Here is a 25,273-nt window from a genome sequence, read left to right as displayed (position 1 = left end):
GCTTTTCTTTACATTCTCAGGAGATACAAAACCTAATCTTTCACTATATCAGTTGACGAAGATATGAATAAGTGAATGACAATTCAAGGGCGACACGGTGGCTCAGTGGTTAGCACTGTCGCCTCACAGCAAGAAGGTCACTGGTTTGAGCCTCGGCTGGGTCAGTTGGCATTTCTGTGTGGAGTTTGCATGTTCTCCCCATGTTGACGTGGGTTTCCTTCTTAGTCCAAACACACGTGCTATAGGGGAATTGATAATTGATAACTAAATTTGCTGTAGTGTATGAGTGTGTTTGTAAATGAGTGTGTATGGGTGTTTCCCAGTACTGGGTTGCAGCTGGAAGGTCATCCACCGCTTAAAACACATGCTGGGTAAGTTGGTGGTTCATTCCACTGTGGCAACCCCTGATGAGGGACTAAGCCGAAAAGAAAATGAATGAATGAGTTCAGTAATGACGTCTGCACTGCGCGCTAGCTTTTTAAAAATGTTTGTGGGTGCGTTAAACTTGTTAATAATTGTTAATAGTGTCATTCATATAGTCACGATTCGCACTCGTTAAATAATTATATCGCTTTACATTCTCAGGAGATACAAAACCCAATCGTTCACTGTATCAGTTAGTGGTCAGCAATGTCGCCTCACAGCAAGAAGGTCGCTGGTTCGAGTCCAGGCTAGGTCAGTTGGTGTTTCTGTGTGGAGTTTGCATGTTTTCCCTGTGTTGGCGTGGGTTTCCTCCGGTTTCCCCCACAGTCCAAACACATGTGCTATTGGGGAACTGAGGAACTAAATTAACTGTTTAGTATGAGTGTGTGTGTGAATACGAGTGTGTATGGGTGTTTTTCAGTACTGGGTTGCAGCTGGAAGGTCACCAATGCTTAAAACACGTGCTGGAATAGTTGGCGGTTCATTCCACTGTGGTGACCCCTGATGAATAAAGGGCCTACGCTGAAGGAAAATGAATGTTAAATGTTTTTCAGTTCATCTTCTCAAAATCACCACCGAAAGCCATGTGTGCTGAACTCCTCTCTCTTTCCCTCCACACCGACTCACCCACTTTATTTTGTGCAGTTCACCAAAAAACAAAACGTTTAGTTTGGTAAAGAGATTCATACATAGGCACAATTTTATTGTCGTCTATAAAACTAATCTCAAGCAGTTAAGCAGAAGCCTTTAGATCAAAACGCTTTTAAAGATCATGATAAACATCGTCAGTCGAGTGCGTCCAAATCTACAACACGCACGTTCTCACTTAAAAAATCGGTTTGTGTAAAAGTTGGTAATAAGCGTAAGTAATATTGCAATGTTTCGGATCTGTGCACGAGAAAAGCCATTATCCTTATAAATAATCATGAACGTACAACGGGAGTAGTAAAACTGGCACGTACTGTAAAATCGATAACATCCGCTTGACATTGTGGAAAGTTTTGAAGCAAACAACATCGGTTCCGTGTCAAAGTTGCCCTCGCAATGCTACGACAAACTGACGGAACAACACTTTTTTCTCTATACAGCTCATACAAAAATAAAAAAATGTCATTTGTTCCCATCTCATATTTTTTTTCGTGTTTTTTGACTCCATATTGCACAGAGGTAGTGGCTATTAAGGTAAAAGGGAGGTGACCTAAAAATCAAAATAATCAAAAAATAAGGAAAAAAGAAGCATATTTCTTTTTGTTGTCGTAGAAAATGTATCGTTCGTTGTCTTGCGATGTTTTTTTGTGATCAGAGGAATTGTAAAAGAACAAAATATAATACTGCAATCACATACAAAAGTAGTCCATTTTTGTACATTTTATACAGTGTTAACACTTAACTGATTTTCTTCATGTTTTCTTCGTTTCGTTAAAAAGGCAAACGGTATGTCGTGTGTGTATGTTTGTGTGTGTGTGTTTGTGTGTGTTTAAGCCAGCGGGTCCACCAGCGGTTCTTCATCTCCTCGTGACAGCAGCTCTTTCTTCTCGTCTGTGCTGGCCAGAGAGTTTCGGCTGTTGTGAGCGCCCATGTACAGCGTCGCATACACTGGGTTCGTGAAGTTGGTCGGCTGAAAGACAAACACATTTATAGATGTTACACCTGGGCTCTGTTCTTCATAGCTCGCTTAAATGATCTAAGATGATTTGGCAGATCCTGGATCTGTTCATCTTGATAACTGATCTCTGGCTAATTTGGTTCTTCACACAAGTTCTTGAATCAGATTAAAATGTCTGGATGAACTGATCTGAGATCAGTTGTGAAGGACTGATCTATCCATCCGCGAAATTCTCCATAGCAATTCTCGACGGCACAGCAGCGTAATGACATCATCTGATTATTATTTATTTATCCATGTGAGCAAAATTACTTCAAATTAGCAGGAAACGGTTTGTTAAATATGACACGCAATAACTCTCCACGTTTGTTGTGAGCTGCAGGCTTTACACTTTCATGTGTCAAGAGTATTCATCATGTATTTCAATGCATATCAATGTATTTTCTTTATTATAGTAGTCCAGGCCTACTCAAGTTTTGTTAACCAGCATAAGAAATAACTGCATAAATTAATTTCGATATCTGTAACGGTGTCAATCACCGGCATATTATCGATCAAAACACGTGCATGACTGCATAAATTATCATCCTTTTTTTTTAAAGTTGATATTGTGCATGTACGCATCTGTATCTAAAAAGTTCATAAATTATTACTTTGCACCACCAGGTAGTCATTGTGCTTTCATTAGAGTGATGATTGCATACGTTTTATAAATATAGATTTTTTACTAATTTTTTACAGACCCCAGATCTGTTGCTATACAGAGTAAATATTCATTAATTCTTTCATTTATTAATTTTCCTTCAGCTCAGTCCTTTATTTATCAGGAATCGCCACAGCGGAATGAACTGTCAACTATTCCGCGGTTTTTGAGACGATTCGCTTATTTACTTCATAGTGCAGATCTGGAACTGAAAGCAGAATGCATGACATTTAGTTGATTTTTAGGCCCAGTGTGATATCGCTTCTGCTAAACCATGGTTGGTTTGGCAGCAAAGTTTCTTGATTATTATGCTGGAATGAGAGTTTAGTTTCATATCAGCCTAGAAATAACTAATAATGTGGAAACTCGGGCGCCACAGTGGTTCAGTGCTTAGCACTATCGCCTCACAGCAAGAAGGTCACTGGTTCGATTCCTGGATGGATCAGTTGGCATTTCTGTGTGGAGTTTGCATGTTCTCCCCATGTTGGCATGGGTTTCCTCCGGGTGCTCCGGTTTCCCTCCCAGTCCAAACACATGCGCTATAGAGGAATAGCATAAACTCAACTGACCATAGTGTATGAGTGCGTTTGTGTGTGAATATTAAAGTGTATTCCCAGTGATGGGTTGCAGCTGGAAAGGTATCCGCTGCCTAAAACATATGCTGGAATAGTTGGTGGTTCATTCCGCTGTGGCAACCCCTGATCAATAAAGGGACTAAGCCAAAGGAAAATGAATGAATGTCAAAACTCGCTGGTCATTTTTGAGCAAGATGCTAATGGTCTAATACGATTCAAAGATGTATGCTAAGCTAAGCTAAAAGTGCTCCTGCATGCCTCGGCTGAATGGATTTAAAAATGATCAAACTTAACCGTTTAGCTCTAGGATCGCTTTAAAATCAGTGTAAAGTGAGAGTGTAAAGTGTAATGCTGTTTTGTGCTCGTCAAAACTTCTAGTCACAACTTCGAAAAACTAACCCAGCAGGCACAGGATGTCAACAGGACGTCAGATTGATGTTATACCCCAATGTCGTGGCGACGTTGCATTTTGTTTGAAAATGGGCTGACGTCAGAACATCAGGCCGACGTCAATGTCCAACCTAAAATCAACCAAATATCAACGTCTAATGATGTTTCATCTTGATGTGGACGTTACCACTGTGACGTCTATCAGACGTTGGATTTTGGTTGCCATATCTGAAAAATAAATGTCAGTATTTGACGTTAATATGACGTTGGCTTAAGATGTTTGCTCGGCGTTGGAATTGGGTCACTTTCCAACCCAACCTAAAATCAACCAAATATCAACGTCGTTATTGGACGTCAAAATAACGTTGTCCTTAGACACTGGATAGACATTGGATTTTGGTCACCTGACGTCACGACCTAAATCTAACCTAATATTAAAGTCTTATGATATTGCGTGCCTGCAGGAAACTTTTGAGAAGACCTGAGAGCCCTGTGTTGAATGACCTTGGCTGTGGACAAATCTGAATTTAAATAAATAAATAAATAAATAACTTATTTTCTCAAGAACTGTTGTCTTTCTGCTGGGGTATAGTGACATGAAGCTCTTACTTTGTCAGGATCCAGTGTGAAGTCTGCGTCCAGCAGTTCTCCAACATCATCGTCCTGCTCTCCTTCATATATTTTATAGGCCGGGTTCCCGATCTCCACATTCATGGCGCCGTTGGTCATCCTCTGATGCTGGAAGCCTTTGGCTCTGCAGACACACAATACAGAGTTTACTGCACAGTAAATGCTGCGCTCAGGTCAGTTACACACCGTACACAGCAGAAAAACAGCCACAACACTGAGGGATGCCACTGACACGCACTGGAACAACCTAAAAACAAGCAACACCATCCAAAAACCCAGAGTTTACCTACAAGCCCAAATCAGAACAAGTTGGGACAGCATGGAAAAAACAAATAAAGAAAGACAGTAGTGATTTCCAAATTTACTTTGACTTGTTTTTGAGTGCAGACAATATGAACACACAATATTTGATGTTTTGTCTGGTCTACTTCAGTTCCTTGGTAAATATACATCCTTTACTGTCATTTAGACCCGCAACACACTCCAAAAACCAACCCAAGCTCATTTTAAAAACGTAGTCCCGCGGACGTTTCTGGAGACAGCGGAATACATCCCGGGGGGTACGTACGGCCGCATTTAGTTTTTTCAAGCGAACACTGCGGGGCGGTGTGATGCCGTTCCCTTTCCCGCCTACCTTACCTCCTTGTGGAGGGCTTCCCCGCTGCAACCCGTTTGTCCACTCAGCTCACAGTGTACGTCGGCAGGCTCGAGATGCAGAGAGGAGTCGAAAACGGCGACCGGTTTCGAGTCCGGGGAAGAGCGGTTCCAGCAATCAGGTAAGACAAAAACAGAATCCCAAAAATTAAGTGAACGAGTTTCGTGTCAGGGTGAGAACGCAGTGAAATCCGAAAACGTGGTAGAAAAAAAAAAAATCGGGGCTTTTATTTTTTTGGACGGCTTTTGCAAACTGTTGCTCGGGTTTAGGGAAGCAAGCGAGCGGGCGGGCGGGTTGATCGGTAAAATTCGTTGGGTTCAGGGAAGGAGGAGGGCAGGTTGGCCGGTCGTGCAGTCAATCATCCGGTCAGTCAGACAGCAGCCTTCGGTGGGTTCAAGTGAGAACAGCTCGAGCGCCAACCACACTCGCGAGAGGCATCTGAGGTGCGAAAAAGTGCACAACAGCGGCCTCTCACGGATTCGAGAAAACAAAAACTGCAGCCGTACGTACCCGCTGGGACATATTCCGCGGTCTCCAGGAATGTCCGCGGGACTACGTTTCCACAACGAGCCTGGGTTGCCAAAAACAGTCAGGAGGGGAGCAGTAATCAGGTAAACTGGTGGAATAATGATGTGAGGTGAAGCAGGTGATGTCAACAGGTGTTTTTAATTATGATTATTGTGATTATGAAGAAAGGTCTAGTCCTTTAGGAGCCAAGATGGGCCGGGGATCACCAGTTTGCCAACAAATATATGAGAAAATGACTGAAATCTTTAAAAAACAATGTTCCTCAAAGAAAGATGAAGACATTTGGATGTTTCACCTTCAACAGTGCGGAACATCATTAAAACATTGAAGGAATCTGGAGGAATTTTAGTGCGTAAAGGACAAGAGCGCAAGCCTAAGCTGAACAACCACCTCCGATCCCCCAGGGGGCGCTGCATCAAGAATCCTCATTCATCTATAAGCCAGATCACCACATGGGCTCGGGACTACTGTGGTAAACCTTTGTCGGGTACCACAACATGTAGTTACATCAACAAATGCCAGTTGAAACTGTACTGTGCTAAAAGGAAGCCCTATGTTAACAGTGTCCAGAAGCGCCGTCGACTTATCTGAGCTCTAAGGCATCTGGGATGGACCATCACACAGTGAAAATGTATCCTGTGGTCAGATCAATCAGTATTTCAGGTATGTTTTGGGGGATACATAGACGCCGTGTGCTCTGCACCAATGAAGAAAAGGATCATCCAGACTGTTACCAGCAACAAGTCCTAAAGTCAGGGTCTGTGAGGGTATAGGGTTGTGTCAGTGCCCTTGGCAAATGTAACTTGCACTTCTGTGATGCTTTATTAATGCTGAACAGTACACAGAGATTTTGGAGCACAATATGCTGCCTTCTGTTTCAAGGACGCTCATGCATATTTCAACAAGACAATGCAGAACCACATTCTGCACACATTACTGAGTCCTGGCTGTGGAAGAAGAGGATACAGGTACTGGAGTGGCCTGCCTGCAGTCCCGACCTGTCTCCAATAGAGAAAGTGCAGGAAGAATGGCACCTCTAATACTTCCTCACTTGCTGTCTTCAGACCCTAAACATCTTTTAAGTGTTGTGAAAAGAAATGGCGACATTACAAAGTGTTTTTATTTTTTGAAAAATAAAACAACAAATCATGAGGAACACACATTCAATAATGTTTGTTGTATTGTCTGCAGTGAAATACAAGTCAAAGTAAACTCAGAAATCACTACTTTCTTTTGTATTTGCGTTTTCCAACTGCATGTTTGCACAGTTCAACATTATTTTTACCTTCTTGATTTTAAGTCAGCCAGCTTAGTCAAAGAACAAATGATGATTGATTATTCAGCAGCATAAAGGTTTGGGCTGTAGTGGAGTTTGTTTCTACACTGCAATAAACGCTTTTCTTACTTCCATTTTTTGACTTGTTTCTAGTCCAAATATCTAAAAGTTCTTAAATCAAGAAGATTTTCTAGACGAGCAAAACATATTGACTTGTTTTAAGAAATAACATGCCAAAATGAAGTGAGTTTCTCCTTAAATCAAGCTAAATAATCTGCCAGTGGGGTCAGCAGAATAATCTTGTTTTTCGATTTGTGGTAAGATTATTCTGCTTACCCCATTGGCAGATTATTTAGCTTGTTTAAGGAAAAACTCACTTCATTTTGGCATGCTATTTCATAAAACAAGTCAATATGTTTTGCTCTTCTAGAAAATGCTTCTTGATTTAAGAACTTTTAGATATTTGGACTAGAAACAAGTCAAAAAATCGAAGTAAGAAAAGCGTTTATTGCAGTGTAGTCCAAAACTCTGAACATTCTTAAATCAGGAAGCCTTTTATAGACGAGCAAAAACTATAGTCTTGTTTTCAGAAACAATGAGTCGAAATGAAGTGAGTTTCTTTAGGTTGTTTTAAGCAAAAACCCACTTAATTTTGGATTTGGATGTAACCGCCCACCTTCAGTGAAAACCAACTGTGCAAACAGCGTGAGGCCGTGTTATCTTGCTAAACACTGGGTTTTGAACATGGCACATGTTTAACAGATCGATTTCCACTAATGCAGTCCTGCTGAGAACCAATCATAGAAACACTTGGCCAGATTAACAAACAGCCTCAGTGCAAGTTTAGCTTTTTTGGTATCAAAAAACTCCTGTCAAGATTTACTAAACACATGCAGGACAGTGAATTAATTGCTATTTTTCTTTCAGATGCAATTGAATCCTTTACTAAGGTCTGTGGTAGTTACATTCCTGAAGTTTACATTTACACCCTTTCATTGATTCATTTTCCTTCAGCTTAGTCCCTTTATTCATCAGGGGTCACCACAGTGCAATAAATCACCAACTCAGTACTGGGAAACACCCATACACACTCATTCTCACACACACTCATACACTACGGTCAATTTAGTTAATCAACTCCCCTATAGCGCATGTGTTTGGGTCACAGTGAGTAGATTATTATAAACTAAATAAAAATGATAAATATGACAAAAATGAGCACCTGGGTTGTTTAATTTGTGTGACAGTACTAAATCACTAACAACAAAAGTGGTTATTTAATTAAACTAAATTTAATTAAATAATAAATATGACAAAATGAGCTCTTGCTTTCTTTAATTTGTGGAAGAGCACTAAATCACTTTTAAAAATAAAATAAAATGAAATGAAATGAAATAAAATGTGATAGTGATGATTATAAAAATAATCGCCTGCATTCTTTTTCATTTATTGTGGAATATCACTAAACCTCTAACAATTTTTTTAAATTAAATTAAAATTGAGTGCCTGTGTACTTTAATTTGTTGAACAGCACTAAATCACTAACAAAAAATGAATAAAATAAAGTAATAAATATAATAAAAATTAGATAATAATTAGTGCCTGTGATCTTTAATTCATAAAGATCACAAAAAATGTAATTAAACTATATAATATGTATTATTATTTAAATTGAATCTAAATTAAATAAATAATACAATTAAAAAAAACACCTGTTTCCTTTAATCTATGGATCATCAATTCATTTACAAAAAAGTTAAATAAAATTAAATGAAATTTATTTCATTTGTAAACCATCACTAAATCACTTACAATCTTTTTTTCAAAATTCTATTAAACGAATGTTATTTAACTTGTGGAACATCAATAAAACACTTTTTTAAAACTAAACTAAAATTAAATTAAGTTAAATTAAATTAAATTAAATGACTTGCATTCTTTCATTTGAATAACAGCACCAAATCACTTAAATGTTTTTTTTATTAATTTTAAATTAAATAAAAATAAATAATAAATATTATTATTTAAATAAAATAAATAAATCACTAACAAAATAATAATAAATAAATAAATAAATAAATAAATTAATTAATTAATTAATTAATTAATTAATTAATTAATTAATTAATTAATTAATTAATTAATTAATTAATTAATTAATTAATTAATTAATAAATAAATTAATTAATTAATTAATTAATTAATTAATTAATTAATTAATTAATTAATTAATTAATTAATTTAAAAATAAATTAAAATGACATGGTTTCTTTATTTTGTTGAACATCACTAAATCACTTACAGTTAACAAAATTTTATTAAAATAAATAATAAATATAAAAATGAGCGACTGCATTCTGAAATTTAATCACTTACAAATGACATGAAATGAAATGAAAATAATTTCTTTTTTTAGCTTGTGGAACATCACTAAATCACTTCGAAAAATGTAATTAATTAAAAGTAAAATTAAATTAAATGGAAATAATATTTAAAAAATGAATGCCTGCCATGTTTTGCATTTTTTTTTTTTTTGTTAATTTTTTAATTTACCAAACTTTCGAATCCCATTGACTCTTTCAGGAGGTTTGAGATCTTGCACTAATCTGTAAATCTGGGCCATAATGTTCAGTCTAACAGCCGTATAAAACACACGATTGGTTCTCAGTCTTACACACTACTGGATCCATGTCTTTATTTTCTGCAACGGATTATCATCTTCTCCTCTGAACAAGACAAACCACTTGTTTTGAGTCAGGTGGTTTTTGACAGAGAGAGAACGGCGACACATTGAAGACGACAAAAACACAATCAATTCTCCAAACCAGCCAGAAAGATGGACAGAAACCAAAATTAAACCATAAAAAGAAAGAGATAATGGAGAAAGACCGTTACCGCGGCCGTTTGGAGCGGGATTTGCCAAGCCTACGGAAAAGAGACGCAGTTTACCAAGAAAGAAAAGAGAAAAGAGATGTTTCTGGGATGGAAAGTATCTCATAATTCAACATCTGAACACTTTAGAGAGGTGTAAATGTGTTGAAAAAGCAAATGTATTTCATAAACTCACCCTCTCATTCTCTTTCTGTACCACAACGCCGCTCCGCCAATCAACAACACCAGCAGAATCAGTAAAATCACTGGAATCACTATCGAAGCTGTTCCTGAAACAAGCAGATTAGGATTATTAGTACAAGCATTAATTGGGATTGAAAGGAGTCATGAATTGTGAGCCAAACATGTTTCTGGGTCGTTCTACAGAAAGGGCCTTTTTCTGTACGAAATATCACACTTGAAAAACACTTTAGGTTTACAATTTCTTTATACACTCACCGGCCACTTTATTAGGTACACCCGTCCAACTGCTCGTCATGCGAAATTTCTAATCAGCCAATCACGTGGCAGCAACTTCGTATTTCAGAAACTGCTGATCTACTGGGATTTTCATGAGCACGGTGTCTCCATCTTCTGATGGCTACTTCCATCTCAGACTGGTTTCTTAAACATGACAATGAGATTACTGTTCTCAGATGGCCTCCACAGTCACCAGATCTCAATCCAATAGAACACCGTTGGGATGCGGTCCAACAGGAGATTCACATCATGGATCTGCAGCAACTGCATGTCAATATGGAGCAAAACCTCTGAGGAATATTTCCAGTATCTTGTTGAATCTCCGCCATGAAGGATTAAGGCAGCTCTGAAGGCGTAAGAGGGATCAACCCGGTCCTAGTAAGGTACTAGTGTACCTAATAAAGTGGCCGGTGAGTGTATTTCTTTATTAAAACAATGACTGCATCCAAAATAGCATGCTTCCATACTACATAGTATGCTAAAATCAGTATGTGAGCCGAGTAGTATGTCCGAATTCATAGAATTTGAAAAACAGCTTGCCAGAAGTATCTGGATGACTTGGTACTTCCGGCGAGATTCTGAAGTGTTTATCCAATTGACACTACACTATCCCATCACTGAGGAAAAAGGTTTGAGTGCACCAGTGATGTTCATACATGCATCATACATACGGAGGTAAGTACCGCTGTAGCGTTCATTTTACACGCAATGATCTGGCTTCTATTCAATGATCTTCACTGCCTGATTGATATTGGATATAAAGTGGGTCTCAGACCAGACATGAAGCACTGCACTAGAGTACATTGCTATGAATGTTTACGTTTATGTAACTGGTTATTGATGCTGTAGAAGGAACCTTAATAAATTAAAAATAGTCACTTTATCGGTGGCTAATAAACACTTTCTCTGCTTATAGATCATTCAAACATGAACTTACGGCCACTGGATTCAGCGTTTTCATTCCGTGCGGGATTCTCACAGCGATGACCTTCCCAACCAAGAGGACACCTACAGGAGGCAGAGAGGGATTTACATTCACATGCATTTAGAAGTGCTTGATGTGCAGCAAACATTAGCAAAGTAGCTTAGAACATACAGCACTTCAATACAAACACAACAAGATCAAGCTTTTATTACATTTAAATCCAGTGCTGTTACTGTTAAACCCTCACTTCGCATTCACTTATTAAAGGGGTCATGAATTGCGAAACCAAAATTTGCTTGGTCTTTTGGAATGTAAGAGGTCACAGTACTGTGAAAACATCCTGTAAGTTTCAGAACTCAACTCTTTGTTGTTCCTGTAAAATCAGCTTATATCGAAGGTAAGTTAAGAAAAAGACCAGTTCTGGAATTTTCCACTCTATGATGTAATAGGGAGGATAAGCCCCGCCTCCAAATGAGATCAACGCATGCTTCTACTTCACTGCCTGTTTAGTGTTGTTAATATGCAAAAGTGTTAGCCAATCACAGTAGTGGGCGTTTACTTCTACATCTACAATTGGCCACGCCCACTTAATCAGCACAGAAAATTCAATATATTTCATTTTTGGTATTTCACAATTCAAAAAGCTAAGATGCATATAAAATATGAAATTGTGGATTAAAACTGGATGGGAACTGCGTACTTGCACTGTGGGAGATTTGTGGAGCCGAGAGAGCATTGGCCATTAGCACAGTATCCTTCACATGTGTAACAGCTGGGTTGGATTCTGCCACTGGTGCATCTAAATCACACAGCAAACACTCAATATAATTCACTTACATAGTACTTAGTACATTAATAAAATATATATTAATGGAATTAACTCATCTACTCACTAGTCAACAACTAAACTCATCTACTCACTAGTCAACAGCTAAACTCATCTACTCACTAGTCAACAACTAAACTCATCTACTCACTAGTCAACAGCTAAACTCATCTACTCACTAGTCAACAACTAAACTCATCTACTCACTAGTCAACAACTAAACTCATCTACTCACTAGTCAACAGCTAAACTCATCTACTCACTAGTCAACAACTAAACTCATCTACTCACTAGTCAACAAATAAACTCATCTAGTCACTAGTCAACAACTAAACTCATCTACTCACTAGTCAACAACTAAACTCATCTACTCACTAGTCAACAGCTAAACTCATCTACTCACTAGTCAACAACTAAACTCATTTACTCACTAGTCAACAATTAAACTTATCTACTCACTAGTCAACAACTAAACTCATTTACTCACTAGTCAACAGCTAAACTCATCTACTCACTAGTCAACAGCTAAACTCATCTACTCACTAGTCTACAACTAAACTCATCTACTCACTAGTCAACAGCTAAACTCATCTACTCACTAGTCAACAACTAAACTCATTTACTCACTAGTCAACAACTAAACTCATCTACTCACTAGTCAACAACTAAACTCATCTACTCACTAGTCAACAACTAAACTCATCTACTCACTAGTCAACAGCTAAACTCATCTACTCACTAGTCAACAACTAAACTCATCTACTCACTAGTCAACAACTAAACTCATCTACTCACTAGTCAACAGCTAAACTCATCTACTCACTAGTCAACAACTAAACTCATCTACTCACTAGTCAACAACTAAACTCATCTACTCACTAGTCAACAGCTAAACTCATCTACTCACTAGTCAACAGCTAAACTCATCTACTCACTAGTCAACAGCTAAACTCATCTACTCACTAGTCAACAACTAAACTCATCTACTCACTAGTCAACAACTAAACTCATCTACTCACTAGTCAACAGCTAAACTCATCTACTCACTAGTCAACAACTAAACTCATCTACTCACTAGTCAACAAATAAACTCATCTAGTCACTAGTCAACAACTAAACTCATCTACTCACTAGTCAACAACTAAACTCATCTACTCACTAGTCAACAGCTGAACTCATCTACTCACTAGTCAACAACTAAACTCATTTACTCACTAGTCAACAATTAAACTTATCTACTCACTAGTCAACAACTAAACTCATTTACTCACTAGTCAACAGCTAAACTCATCTACTCACTAGTCAACAGCTAAACTCATCTACTCACTAGTCTACAACTAAACTCATCTACTCACTAGTCAACAGCTAAACTCATCTACTCACTAGTCAACAACTAAACTCATTTACTCACTAGTCAACAGCTAAACTCATCTACTCACTAGTCAACAACTAAACTCATCTACTCACTAGTCAACAACTAAACTCATCTACTCACTAGTCAACAGCTAAACTCATCTACTCACTAGTCAACAACTAAACTCATCTACTCACTAGTCAACAACTAAACTCATCTACTCACTAGTCAACAGCTAAACTCATCTACTCACTAGTCAACAACTAAACTCATCTACTCACTAGTCAACAACTAAACTCATCTACTCACTAGTCAACAGCTAAACTCATCTACTCACTAGTCAACAGCTAAACTCATCTACTCACTAGTCAACAACTAAACTCATCTACTCACTAGTCAACAGCTAAACTCATCTACTCACTAGTCAACAGCTAAACTCATCTACTCACTAGTCAACAACTAAACTCATCTACTCACTAGTCAACAACTAAACTCATCTACTCACTAGTCAACAGCTAAACTCATCTACTCACTAGTCAACAACTAAACTCATCTAGTCACTAGTCAACAACTAAACTCATCTACTCACTAGTCAACAACTAAACTCATCTAGTCACTAGTCAACAGCTAAACTCATCTACTCACTAGTCAACAACTAAACTCATCTACTCACTAGTCAACAGCTAAACTCATCTACTCACTAGTCAACAACTAAACTCATCTACTCACTAGTCAACAACTAAACTCATCTACTCACTAGTCAACAGCTAAACTCATCTACTCACTAGTCAACAGCTAAACTCATCTACTCACTAGTCAACAGCTAAACTCATCTACTCACTAGTCAACAACTAAACTCATCTACTCACTAGTCAACAACTAAACTCATCTACTCACTAGTCAACAGCTAAACTCATCTACTCACTAGTCAACAACTAAACTCATCTACTCACTAGTCAACAAATAAACTCATCTAGTCACTAGTCAACAACTAAACTCATCTACTCACTAGTCAACAACTAAACTCATCTACTCACTAGTCAACAGCTAAACTCATCTACTCACTAGTCAACAACTAAACTCATTTACTCACTAGTCAACAGCTAAACTCATCTACTCACTAGTCAACAGCTAAAGTCATCTACTCACTAGTCTACAACTAAACTCATCTACTCACTAGTCAACAGCTAAACTCATCTACTCACTAGTCAACAACTAAACTCATTTACTCACTAGTCAACAACTAAACTCATCTACTCACTAGTCAACAACTAAACTCATCTACTCACTAGTCAACAACTAAACTCATCTACTCACTAGTCAACAGCTAAACTCATCTACTCACTAGTCAACAACTAAACTCATCTACTCACTAGTCAACAACTAAACTCATCTACTCACTAGTCAACAGCTAAACTCATCTACTCACTAGTCAACAGCTAAACTCATCTACTCACTAGTCAACAACTAAACTCATCTACTCACTAGTCAACAGCTAAACTCATCTACTCACTAGTCAACAGCTAAACTCATCTACTCACTAGTCAACAACTAAACTCATCTACTCACTAGTCAACAACTAAACTCATCTACTCACTAGTCAACAGCTAAACTCATCTACTCACTAGTCAACAACTAAACTCATCTAGTCACTAGTCAACAACTAAACTCATCTACTCACTAGTCAACAACTAAACTCATCTAGTCACTAGTCAACAGCTAAACTCATCTACTCACTAGTCAACAACTAAACTCATCTACTCACTAGTCAACAACTAAACTCATCTACTCACTAGTCAACAAATAAACTCATCTAGTCACTAGTCAACAACTAAACTCATCTACTCACTAGTCAACAGCTAAACTCATCTACTCACTAGTCAACAACTAAACTCATTTACTCACTAGTCAACAATTAAACTTATCTACTCACTAGTCAACAACTAAACTCATTTACTCACTAGTCAACAGCTAAACTCATTTACTCACTAGTCAACAGCTAAACTCATCTACTCACTAGTCAACAGCTAAACTCATCTACTCACTAGTCTACAACTAAACTCATCTACTCACTAGTCAACAGCTAAACTCATCTACTCACTAGTCAACAACTAAACTCATTTACTCACTAGTCAACAACTAAACTCATCTACTCACTAGTCAACAACTAAACTCATCTACTCACTAGTCAACAACTAAACTCATCTACTCACTAGTCAACAGCTAAACTCATCTACTCACTAGTCAACAACTAAACTCATCTACTCACTAGTCAACAACTAAACTCATCTACTCACTAGTCAACAGCTAAACTCATCTACTCACTAGTCAACAACTAAACTCATCTAGTCACTAGTCAACAACTAAACTCATCTACTCACTAGTCAACAACTAAACTCATCTAGTCACTAGTCAACAACTAAACTCATCTAGTCACTAGTCAACAGCTAAACTCATCTACTCACTAGTCAACAACTAAACTCATCTACTCACTAGTCAACAACTAAACTCATCTACTCACTAGTCAACAAATAAACTCATCTAGTCACTAGTCAACAACTAAACTCATCTACTCACTAGTCAACAACTAAACTCATCTACTCACTAGTCAACAGCTAAACTCATCTACTCACTAGTCAACAACTAAACTCATCTAGTCACTAGTCAACAACTAAACTCATCTAGTCACTAGTCAACAGCTAAACTCATCTACTCACTAGTCAACAACTAAACTCATCTACTCACTAGTCAACAAATAAACTCATCTAGTCACTAGTCAACAACTAAACTCATCTACTCACTAGTCAACAACTAAACTCATCTACTCACTAGTCAACAGCTAAACTCATCTACTCACTAGTCAACAACTAAACTCATTTACTCACTAGTCAACAATTAAACTTATCTACTCACTAGTCAACAACTAAACTCATTTACTCACTAGTCAACAGCTAAACTCATCTACTCACTAGTCAACAGCTAAACTCATCTACTCACTAGTCTACAACTAAACTCATCTACTCACTAGTCAACAGCTAAACTCATCTACTCACTAGTCAACAACTAAACTCATTTACTCACTAGTCAACAACTAAACTCATCTACTCACTAGTCAACAACTAAACTCATCTACTCACTAGTCAACAACTAAACTCATCTACTCACTAGTTAACAACTAAACTCATCTACTCACTAGTCAACAGCTAAACTCATCTACTCACTAGTCAACAACTAAACTCATCTACTCACTAGTCAACAACTAAACTCATCTACTCACTAGTCAACAACTAAACTCATCTACTCACTAGTCAACAACTAAACTCATCTACTCACTAGTCAACAACTAAACTCATCTACTCACGAGTCAACAACTAAACTCATCTACTCACTAGTCAACAGCTGAACTCATCTACTCACTAGTCAACAACTAAACTCATCTACTCACTAGTCAACACCTAAACTCATCCACTCACCAGTCAACAGCTAAACTCATCTACTCACTAGTCAACAGCTAAACTCATCTACTCACTAGTCAACACCTAAACTCATCCACTCACCAGTCAACAGCTAAACTCATCTACTCACTAGTCAACAGCTAAACTCATCTACTCACTAGTCAACAGCTAAACTCATCTACTCACTAGTCAACAGCTAAACTCATCTACTCACTAGTCAACAGCTAAACTCATCTACTCACTAGTCAACAGCTAAACTCATCTACTCACTAGTCAACAACTAAACTCATCCACTCACTAGTCAACAACTAAACTCATCTACTCACTAGTCAACAAGTGTGTGTGTGTGTGTGTGTGTGTGTGTTACCTGCATGTGACGTCTCCTTTAGGCTGGTAGATATTGATAGGAATACACTTGCCATCACGGCAGTAGTGACATTTGTCCACCTCACAGTTGTTGCCAATGAAGCGTGGAGGACAGCGACACTGTCTCGACCCATCGCTGGACTGCAAACACGTCCCACCATGATCACAGAAGCCATCACACGTGCCTGAGAAGAGGAACAGAAGGGCATTAGGTGCATTCCAATTTGCATTCTTATGCACTATTGTACGCCAGTTTGTACTATAAATAGTGTAAGTAGGGCGACACTGTGGCTCAGTGGTTCATCTCACCGCAAGAAAGTCACTGGTTTGAGTCCTGGCTAGGTCAGTTGGCGTTTCTGTGTGGAGTTTGCATGTTCTCCCTGCGTTTGCGTGGGTTTCCTCCAGGTTCTCTGGTTTTTCTACATCCATTTACTATGCTGTTGAGTGTGTAAATGCATAAGTGCATAGTGTAGTGTGCGTCATTTGGGACACTAACTGCTTTGGGTCATGGCCCAAAGGACAAGATCTCGGATACAAGCGGCCGAAATGAGTTTCCTTCACAGGGTGGCAGAGCGCACCCTTATAGATATGGAGAGGAGCTCGGAGTAGAGCCGCTGCTCCTCCACATCGAGAGTAGTCAGCTGAGGTGGCTCAGGCATCTGTTTCGCATACCTCCTGGACGCCTACCTAGGGAGGTGTTCCAGGCATTCTCAACAGGAGGAGACCTCAGGGAAGACCCAGGACATGCTGGAGGGACTATGTCTCTCGGCTGGCTAGGGAACCCCTTGGGATCACCCCAAAGGAGCTGGTGGAAGTGTCTGGGGTAGAGGGAAGTTTAGGGTTCTCTCCTGAGACTGCTGCCCCCACAACCTGGCCCCAGAAACGGACGGACGGACGGACGGACGGACGGACGGACGGACGGACAGACAGACAGACAGACAGACAGACAGACAGACAGACAGACAGACAGACAGACAGACAGACAGACAGACAGACAGACAGACAGACAGACAGACAGACAGACAGACAGACAGACAGACAGACAGACAGACAGACAGACAGACAGACAGACAGACAGATAGATAGATAGATAGATAGATAGATAGATAGATAGATAGATAGATAGATAGATAGATAGATAGAGCCTTCAAGGCTGAAATGAAATACCCTGTGTTTTCCACCAAGGCAACCCGAGTAAGTGTGTCCCAAACTGTAGTATGTTGGAAAGAGTGTGCTAAAACTTCCCGGATGGTCGACTATTTCCATTAGAAATCGAAGTGTCGAACTACCCATGTTAAAAGTGAATTTGATTACAACTACAAGCTCGGGGGGAAAAGTGTAAACAAACTACAAACATGGCAGATGCGCGAGTCCAACCGTCAAGTGGGAATGGCTATTGTTTGAATGACCATTAATTAATATCTAGCCAGTTTTTCCATTTTCTATTTTATCTGCAACAACAATGTGAACTCCAATAAGACGTGTGTGGATATTAAATTCTGAATGCAGAATTATCTAAAGACCTGAGGAGATTTCTCCGCATGAAAGACTTGTGAATGGCACATCAATAATCTCCAATATGGCAGGTGATTAAATATGAACAGAAATGTCGTTCATGTGTTGAGATGATTGACAGGGCTCGTAACTAAGCAACATAACAGGCTGAAAGTAGTCAAGTAGTTTGTCCCAAATCTTGCATACTCTTTTGGTACACACTCAAAAGTATGTACTTTGTCACAAAGAAGTACATACCTTTAGAATGTAGTGTAAGTATGTGAATTGGCATGCAGCAAGACATTCTGATACAGAACGCACATTCTTAAAGTCATTATTAAATGAGAAAACAGTGGGCGTGGCTTGTTTTTCTCTACTGCGAGCTGGTTGGATGTGGTAAAGTAGGTGTTCCATTTAGAAATTTGGGTAAAAGGGTTTGGGGAGTGTTATTACAGCCTAACAGACTCCTCCTGCTCACCATTTCTGTCTGTTGACTGACAGCTGGAGGGGCGTGGTTAAGTATGTTAGTCACGCCCACTACCTCAGAGAGAACTAATCTCTCTAAAAAGAACTAATCTCTCTAAAAAGTAAACAGGAAGTGGATTTTCAGATTTCAATTAAAGACTACATGAGCAAACTGTTTTTTAATGTCTTAATGACATGCGCAGATGAATTGTTCAGCACACAACTGGCAATGTGAGCTAACAAAATCCCTATGCTTAGTTTTGATTTCATCTTTACTTTAAATGAGAATATCTGACTTCAGCTATTTAAAAAAAAAAACAAATATGTTCACTTAGCATGTTTCTCAACTATCTCAAAACATATTATGCTATTTTAATGCTTTAGAACGAACAAAAAATGTACATATCGCATGCTATAACCTATGTGTGGCTATAAACACACACTCCTGTCCAGCAGGTGGAGCTGCAGCACTTACGGTATTGGCACTGGTCTCCCAGAAAGTCGGCAGGGCAGCTGCATGTGGGTTGATTTCCACGACTAACTGTGCAGTTTCCTCCACTTTTACAGTAGTTTTCACATGTGCGCTGGTTGCAGTTGGGTCCTGTGAAGCCTGCCAGACAGCGGCACGTCGGAGCTCCTACAAACAGATCAGACAAGTTACTTGTAGTGCTGGGCAAAGATTCATTCATTTTCCTTCAGCTTAGTCTCTATTTCACTGGTCGCCACAGTGAAATGAACTACCAACTATTCCAGAAAATGTTTTACAAAGTGGATGCCCTTCTGGCTGCAACCCAGTACTGGGAAACACCCATACACACTCATACACACACACTTTCAAACTCTAAGGCCAATTTAGTTCATCCAATTTACATGTGTTTGGACTGTGTGCCCACGCCAACAGAGGGAGAACATGCAAACTCTACACAGAAACACAAATTGACCAAGCCGGGACTCGAACCAGCGACCTATTTACTGTGAGGCCACAGTGCTAACCACTGAGCCACCATGCTGCCTATAGTATATATCGAGCAGCATAAATGTGTGTGTGTGTGTGTGTGTTGTACCTGTGGGTGAAGCGGTGCAGGTTCCTCCGTTCTGACAGTATCCTCTGCACTGGTTCAGTTCACATCTCTCTCCTCCATAGTTGGGCTGACAGCGACACTTGGGCAGCTTTCTGGCGTTCAGGACACAAGTTCCACCGTTGAGACACAGCAGATTACAGGTGCCGCTCGGAGCTGAACAACCAAACACATACAAAGCATTAACTCTCTCATAAACATAAACGAACACACCATTTAATTTCCATTATGTGACAAAGTCAACCAGTCAACAACTAAACTCATCTACTCACTAGTCAACAACTAAACTCATCTACTCACTAGTCGACAGCTAAACTCATCTACTCACTAGTCAACAGCTAAACTCATCTACTCACTAGTCAACAACTAAACTCATCTACTCACTAGTCAACAGCTGAACTCATCTACTCACTAGTCAACAGCTAAACTCATCCACTCACTAGTCAACAACTAAACTCATCTACTCACTAGTCAACAACTAAACTCATCTACTCACTAGTCAACAACTAAACTCATCTACTCACTAGTCAACAACTAAACTTATCTACTCACTAGTCGACAGTTAAACTCATCTACTCACTAGTCAACAACTGAACTCATCTACTCACTAGTCAACAACTAAACTCATCTACTCACTAGTCAACAACTAAACTCATCTACTCACTAGTCAACAACAAAACTCATCTACTCACTAGTCAACAACTAAACTCATCTACTCACTAGTCAACAACTAAACTCATCTACTCACTAGTCAACAACTAAACTTATCTACTCACTAGTCGACAGTTAAACTCATCTACTCACTAGTCAACAACTAAACTCATCTACTCACTAGTCAACAACTAAACTCATCTATTCACTAGTCAACAACTAAACTCATCTACTCACTAGTCAACAGCTAAACTCATCTATTCACTAGTCAACAACTAAACTCATCTACTCACTAGTCAACAGCTAAACTCATCTACTCACTAGTCAACAACTAAACTCATCTACTCACTAGTCAACAGCTGAACTCATCTACTCACTAGTCAACAGCTAAACTCATCTACTCACTAGTCAACAGCTGAACTCATCTACTCACTAGTCAACATCTAAACTCATCTACTCACTAGTCAACATCTAAACTCATCTACTCACTAGTCAACAACTAAACTCATCTACTCACTAGTCAACAACTAAACTCATCTACTCACTAGTCAACATCTAAACTCATCTACTCACTAGTCAACAGCTAAACTCATCTACTCACTAGTCAACAACTAAACTCATCTACTCACTAGTCAACAACTGAACTCATCTACTCACTAGTCAACAGCTAAACTCATCTACTCACTAGTCAACAACTAAACTCATCTACTCACTAGTCAACAACTAAACTCATCCACTCACTAGTCAACAACTAAACTCATCTACTCACTAGTCAACAGCTAAACTCATCTACTCACTAGTCAACATCTAAACTCATCTACTCTCTAGTCGACAGCTAAACTCATCTACTTATCTAGTGTTTTTCAGGCTGTAGACTCACAGACTGGGCTCAGTGTTGGGGCAGGAATCTCCACACAGGTGCCGTTGTCCAGAATTCGGCCGTTTGGACACGTGCAGACCGGACCACTGGGGCTCAGCAAACACAACCACTCGCACTTCTTCCTGTCACATGGGTTCGCCACTGCAATGCAGAACAGCAGAGTTTACATCATGAATAAACAACGCACTCAGTAAACCCATGTGTTTCCCTTTTCTATTATGTTTAGAAACGTGTAAAAATAAACTTCTTTCCGTTAAACAGAAATTGGGGAAAAATATACACACTGACTTCAACTGTGTATATATTTATATACGTACTCTCGGGCTGTTTGTAAGGGTGGTAGAGCACCAGATCTGTGGCGTGGTTCATTCCTGTAGTCAGATGCTCCACGGAACTCTTGCCAAACTTGTTGACGCGGAAAACAAAGTTGTTGTGATACGTCACTCCATATATGAAATCCTCAAAGATGTCGATGCTGAAAGGTTGCTGCAGATCTGAGTTTGACGAGAGAAATCAGTGTTTAATTACAAAATGAACGTTCATGAATAAAGTATCAGCTAATCACTTCAAATACAATAGAGATCATCAAAATAAAATGTGAATTGTTTTACTGATTGTTTCGCGGTTTTATTAATTTAAAGACAACATTAATGAACTTCATTTAATGGGATAGTTCACACCAAAAAAAAACATCATCCTTTGCTCAGCCTCGCCGTTTTCTTCATTAAGCAGCACATAACTCATTGCTGTCACGATTCCCAGCGATTTAGCCCTTATAGATCACTGGAGAACATTTATTATCCCTAGAACTACAGTCTGCCACAGATATGAACTACAACTCCTGTCATGCACCTCACACACACACCTGTTCCGGATCACCGATGATTACACACACACAAAGCTGGAAGCTCATCAAAGACTGATTACACAGATTATATATACTGCTCACATTCCCACACACTGTGCTGAGTCTTGTTATTGTAACACCACGAAGCAATTCCTAGTCTTTCCGTGTTTCTAGCCTTGTCTATGTTGTTGCTACCTGTACTGATCTTATTGCCTATGACCTCGACTACACCTTTGGACACAGTTGGCGTTTCTGTATGGAGTTTGCATGTTCTCCTTGAGTTGGTGTGGGTTCCTCCGGGTGCTACGGTTTCCCCCACTGTCCAAAGACATGCGCGGTAGGTGAATTAGGTGAGCTAAATTGTCTGTAGTGTATGCGTGTATGTCCTGGTCCCCAGATTGGAGTTTGAGTGTTGGGATAACAACTCACCTCATAAAACTAGATGTTACGAAACACCAATATGGTGCGGCTAAATATCAACTTCGATATAAATGGCCCTTGGGGTAAGTAAGTATGGTACTCAATGGCCAACATTCTTCAAAATATCTTCCTTTGTGTTCAACAGAAGAAGTACAGAAATTTGTGAGTGTGTTTTTATTTTTAGGTGAACTATCCCTTTAGCTTGATAACAAGCAATAAAACAATACATATACATATCCCAAAAACACAATTAAAATAAACAACAACAAAAAACACAGCAAGATTAAACAAAATGATGTGAAATAAAATGAAAACAGCTTAATATATGCAGTACATACAATTTAAGGTGCAGTAAGCTATAATTGAAAAACCTTTCAACCCACACACACACACTAAAAACAAAGCTGCACTGTTGTAACTCAAGCGTTGGAATAAAGTGTCACATCTTAATTTGAATAACAATTTAAATTTTAAAATAACCCAGTGTTGGGTTTGATAATATTTGACCCAATGCTGATTTGGGTTGATTTTTCAAGTACCGTGCAGCCATGACAGATCTGTGACAGAGACGAGGTGGACTCAACTGTTTTTAATGCTGGACACGGCGATGACCGGATCTGTGCCATTCAGTCTGACGCTCCCGATCACTGAGAGTTTCGCATCAGCCCAATACAGACGCTCGTTGAAATAATCCACCGCCAGACCTGCACAAACACAAGTTGGGTTTTCCTGTTTTATGGGGTCTTCACATAGACATAATGTTGTTTCTAGTGTACAGACTGTGTATTCTGTCCTCTTCCACTAACTCTGCACCTAAACCCAACCCTCACAGGACACAATCTGCAGTTTTACATTTTCAAAATATATTCATTATGTGTTATTTATCAGCCATTTACCTTACAGGGACCCAAAATGTCCCCACAAGGTCAACATTTACTGGCATTGCTATACGTGTGGGGATGTTTGGTACCCAAAATGTAATGAATACCAGGACCACACACACACACACACATACACACACATACACACATACACACTTGTACAGCTCTCTTTATGGAGACTTCCCACTGACATAATGTTGTTTCTACTCTACAGACTGTATATTCTGTCCTCTTCCACCAACTCTACCCCTAAACCCAACCCTCACAGTACACAATCTGCACTTTTACATTTTTTAAATACTTCATACTGTCTGATTTATGAGCCATTTTCCTTATGGGGACCCAAAATGTCCCCACAAGGTCAACATTTACTGACATTACTATACATGTGGGGGCATTTGGTACCCAAAATGGGATCAATACCAGGACCACACACACACACACACACACACACACACACACACACACACACACACACACACACACACTTGTACAGCTATCTTTATGGGGACTTCCCACTGACGTAATGACTTTTATACTGTACAGACTGTACATCCCGTCTTCTTCCATCAACCCTACCTCTAAACCAACCCTTGCAGAAAACGCTGAGCATTTTTATATTTTCAAAATACTTCATTCTGTCTGATTTATGAGCCCTTTGCCTTACAGGGACTAAAAAATGTCCCCACAAGGTCAACATTCACTGGTTTTGCTATACGTGTGGGGACATTTGGTACCCAAAACGTGATGAAAACAGGACCACACACACACTTGTACAGCTATCTTTATAGAGATTTCCCACTGACGTAATGATTTTTATACTGTACAGACTGTATATACCGTCTCCTTCCATCAACCCTACCTCTAAACCAAACCAGTTTTATATTTTCAAAATACTTCATTCTGTCTGATTTATGAGCCCTTCTGCTTACAGGGACCAAAAATGTCCCCTCAAGGCCAACATTTACTGGTATTGGTATTCTTGTGGGGACATTTGGTCCACATAATGTGATGAATATAAGCTACACACACACGCACGCACACACCTATATGGTTTACAAGGACTCTCCATAGGTGTAATATTTTTTATACGGTAAAGAAATGCTCATTATACGGTCCTCGCACTCTCAAACCTCTAAACCCAACCATATGAAACCTGTGGCGAGTTCTGAATGTGAAATGACCTTGTAAAGTTTGACTTTTTAAGCATTTTGAATTACGACGACACAAGGCATGTCCTCGTAAACCACCTTAACTCCTCAATTAAGAGAAAACGCTTGCCTGCCATTGATGGGTTTTACACCATTTCATGTTTTAGGTATATTACTGTAGTGGAAGCCCTAATGCATGTCTCGAGTGTGGTACAGGACTTCTCTGTGTCCTGGGAATTAAATATAAGATCATCAGAGAAAGTGAATGTAAGATTGAAAATGAACTCATATATTACTAGCAGAAATCTTTCCGAGCACCGTCAAATTTACGTAAAAATCATC

General features: G+C 39.0%; 1 protein-coding gene across 11 annotated transcripts in view; it reads right to left on the bottom strand.

Annotated features, from left to right (window-relative positions):
• Nucleotides 1–1,105: 1,105 nt before the first annotated feature.
• lrp1aa (low density lipoprotein receptor-related protein 1Aa) overlaps nt 1,106–25,273 on the bottom strand; it is a 222,310-nt gene continuing 198,142 nt past the window's right edge. For 7 of the 11 annotated variants that reach the window (XM_087272962.1, XM_087272960.1, XM_087272961.1 and 4 more), the window contains 12 exons: nt 23,484–23,603; nt 21,950–22,126; nt 21,633–21,773; nt 20,087–20,257; nt 19,498–19,659; nt 17,065–17,248; nt 11,763–11,861; nt 11,075–11,145; nt 9,854–9,947; nt 9,682–9,711; nt 4,307–4,451; nt 1,106–2,041 (listed from right to left, as the gene is read on the bottom strand). In XM_087272962.1, the coding sequence (XP_087129088.1) occupies nt 1,901–2,041; nt 4,307–4,451; nt 9,682–9,711; nt 9,854–9,947; nt 11,075–11,145; nt 11,763–11,861; nt 17,065–17,248; nt 19,498–19,659; nt 20,087–20,257; nt 21,633–21,773; nt 21,950–22,126; nt 23,484–23,603 (1,535 nt within the window). In that variant the 3' untranslated portion in view covers nt 1,106–1,900. The remainder of the gene's footprint in view (nt 2,042–4,306; nt 4,452–9,681; nt 9,712–9,853; nt 9,948–11,074; nt 11,146–11,762; nt 11,862–17,064; nt 17,249–19,497; nt 19,660–20,086; nt 20,258–21,632; nt 21,774–21,949; nt 22,127–23,483; nt 23,604–25,273) is intronic. The other 4 variants (XM_087272954.1, XM_087272955.1, XM_087272958.1 and 1 more) reach the window with 1 other exon arrangement.

This window comes from Danio rerio, chromosome 11, assembly GCF_052040795.2.
Source record: "Danio rerio strain M-AB ecotype USA chromosome 11, GRCz13ab, whole genome shotgun sequence".
Lineage (NCBI taxonomy): Eukaryota > Metazoa > Chordata > Actinopteri > Cypriniformes > Danionidae > Danio > Danio rerio.
Note: the sequence above shows the minus strand (reverse complement) of the source record. Positions and strands in the feature narration are given on the sequence as shown.